At 40.0% G+C, this 3,251-nt stretch overlaps 1 protein-coding gene across 1 annotated transcript in view; it reads left to right on the plus strand.

Annotated features, from left to right (window-relative positions):
* Positions 1 to 3,251, plus strand: part of CNOT10 (CCR4-NOT transcription complex subunit 10) — a 99,723-nt gene that overhangs the window by 77,503 nt on the left and 18,969 nt on the right. Inside the window, exon 13 of the mRNA XM_003781773.3 lies at positions 2,275 to 2,388. Within this exon, the coding sequence (XP_003781821.1) occupies positions 2,275 to 2,388 (114 nt within the window). The remainder of the gene's footprint in view (positions 1 to 2,274; positions 2,389 to 3,251) is intronic.

A 3,251-nucleotide genomic window follows, 5' to 3' on the forward strand; every position in this document is an offset into this window, starting at 1 on the left:
AAAGAAAGAAAGAAAATTACTATGGGTAATTTTCCCAGCAAGCCTGCCTGAAGTGGGGCTTCAGAATGATATTATACATTCTAATTCTTAATTAGTGCGACGGCTTCCTCCCTTTTATCCTGTGAGCCATTGTACCTGGCCTGGATTTCAGTCTTTCCATTGATAAAACAACAAACTGCCTTAGACACTATTTCAGTCCTACCATAGTACTCTTAAGACCCCAGGAACTTTCGTTTTCTTGTGCCTTTTCCAGGACCAGTCTACTTTTCTGTATTGTTTGGAGTTAAAGTCTAAGATTCTCACAACCAAGAGTAAGCAAATAAAGAGGAAATGGCAGAATACGTCTGAATTTACCCAGCTGTGTTTTTTATTAGAAAGACCATTTCTAGTCAGGATTTCAGAGCTTTAGAAAACTCTGTGGTGGGTCACGCCTATAATTCTAGCACTGGCATGGTGGCTCACGCCTACAATCCTAGCACTATAGGAGGCTGAGGCAGGTGGATTGCCTGAGTTCAGGAATTTGATGAGCCTGAGCAAGAGCTGGACCTGGTCTTTAAAAATGGCCAGCTGGGGGAATGGGCACCTGTAGCTCATAGTCCCAACTACTCCTTGAGCTCAGGAGTTCTAGACCAGCCTGAGCAAGAGGGAGAACCTATCTCTACTAAAAGAAAAGAAAAATAAGCTGGGTATTGGTGGCAGGTGCCTGTAGTCCCAGCTACTAAGGAGACTGAGGCAAGAGAATCGCTTGTGCCAGCCTGTGTGAGCAAGGCTGACCCACAGCGCTCTAGCCTGGGGCAGCAGAGTGAGACTCTGTCTCAGAAAAAGCAAAAAAAAAAAGAAAAAGAAAACTGTTGTAATATGATATGCTTTACACTCTTCCTTAGACCAAAATCACAACTTGAATGCCCTTAATGAAATAAATGTGTTTTGTAATTTGTAAACGTAACTCAGAATTCTGTATCTGAGTCAGGTCATTTGTGGTCAGTCATTCAGACTGCATTTCTATTTGACAAGCATTTATTTTAAGATTGTTTTATGGAGCAGTTGTTTAACATTCAAGTGATCTATTAGCATCAAGTCTTTGTTAGACCTGTTTAAATAAGCTTGGCTGTTAAGTAGAAAACCAAATAGAAATTTAGGTTTCAAACCTAACTTAGCAAAATCAATATAACTTAAATTTTATCTTCACATATGTTTAACTTATTTTTCTTCAATATTCATTTAGAATAATAATTATGTAAACAAATTTTTTTTACCTCTTCTTGATATTATTACTTAAGAACAATTAAATTAACTGGCTCAAACAAGAAAACTTTACAGTAAGCTAAGCTAAATGGATTCTTTAGTAAGTTGTTAATTAGTAAAATCTTAGTAAAATCACAAATGTATAGAGAAAATAAGATCTGCTTCTGTCACTTTATTTCTGGAATGGTAAAAGAGGCCAGGTGTCGTAGCTCACACCTGTAATCCTAGCACTCTGGGAAGCTGAGGCAGGAGGATCGCTTAAGCTCATGAGTTCCAGACCAGTCTAGGCAAGAATGAGACCCTATATCTACTAAAAATGAAAAACAGGCAAGAGGATTGCTTGAGGCCAAGAGTTAGAGGTTACTCTGAGCTATGATGCCATAGCACTGTATGCAGGACAAGAGGGTGAAACTCTTTCTCAAAAAAAAAAAAAACATTAAAAGAAACGTTCTGGGCAGCGCCTGTGGCTCAGTGAGTAGAGCACTAGCCCCATATACCAAGGGTGGCAGGTTCGAACCTAGCCCCAGCCAAACTGCAACAAAAAAATAGCCAGGCATTGTGGTAGGCACCTGTAATCCCAGCTACTCAGGAAGCTGAGGCAAGAGAATCGCATAAGCCCAAGAGCTGGAGGTCGCTGTGAGTTGTGACAGTACGGCACTCTACTGAGGGCAACAAAGTGAGGCTCTGTTTCTAAAAAAAGAAAAAAAGAAATATTCTACAGAGTAAGTTCACATTAAGACATTAACTCCAACATTATTTTTTTTACAGGCTAAATATATATTATAACTTCATTTGGTTATTTCATTTGGGTGTGGGTCAGTTAAATGGAAGCCAAAGATAATTTAGGTAAATAGCTAAACTGTGCTTTAGAATGATTTTATACATTCTATTCTTAATTAGTGCCACAACTTGCTCTTTTTTCCTGCAGTCTGGATTGTCACAACTATAACTAGGAAGGTCATTCCTTCCTATTTAACACATATAACCATCATCAACAAGGTTTTCTGCCCCTTCCCTTTTATGTTCTAGGTGCTCCATCCTTGCTTGCAGTGCTTATGTGGCTCTGGCTTTGGGTGATAACCTTATGGCTTTGAACCATGCAGATAAACTTCTCCAGCAGCCAAAGCTATCAGGATCTCTTAAGTAAGTGCGACTCTGTATCCCTGGTTTGTCTTGAGGTTTCCAATTGGTCTGTAGTATGTATTGCTTCTTTTTATTCCTCCAGTAGAATATATATATTGGTGGGGAAAGCAACTGGTTAAAAAAACTTCCTTTTTTTTTTTTAAACAAGCGTCTTCACTTATTCACCCAGAGTAGAGTGCTATGGTATCATACTTAACAGCAACCTCAAACTCTTGAGTTCACAGGATCCTTTTGGTTCAGTCTCCCTAGTAACTGGGATTACAGGCACCTGCCACAATGCCTGGCTAGTTTTTCTATTTTTACTAGAGACAGGGTCACACTGTTACTAAAGCTGGTGTCAAACTCCAGAGCTCAAGTAAACTACCCTCCTTGGCCTTCTAGAGTGCTAGGATTATAGGCGTGAGCCACGCTGCCCAGCTAAAAAAAATTTCTTTAGTGGGATTGGCTGGCACCTATAGCACAGTGGTTATGGTGCCAGCCACATACACCAAAGGTGGCAGTTCAAACCTGGCCCAGGCCAGCTAAACAACTGCAACCAAAAAGTAGCTAGGTGTTATGGTGGTCTCCTGTAGTCCCAGCTACTTGGGAGGCTGAGGCAAGAGAATTGCTTAAGCCCAAGAGTTTGAGGTTGCTGTGAGCTGTGACATCACAGCGCTCTACGGAGGGTAACAAAGTTAAGAGTCTGTCTCAAGGAAAAAAAAAAAAAGACAGCGAAAAGGGAGGAGGGACAGAAAATAGAAACATAATTAAGGCTTGGCTAGCAACATCTTGGATACAGTGTCATTAAAAGTAAAGCATGCTTCTATAAATTAATGAATGCAAGCTTTGAAAAAAAATTGTTTTCAAGAAAAAAACGAATGTGC

Source organism: Otolemur garnettii, unplaced genomic scaffold, assembly GCF_000181295.1.
Source record: "Otolemur garnettii isolate 467f Iridium unplaced genomic scaffold, OtoGar3 scaffold00002, whole genome shotgun sequence".
Taxonomy (NCBI): Eukaryota; Metazoa; Chordata; class Mammalia; order Primates; family Galagidae; genus Otolemur; species Otolemur garnettii.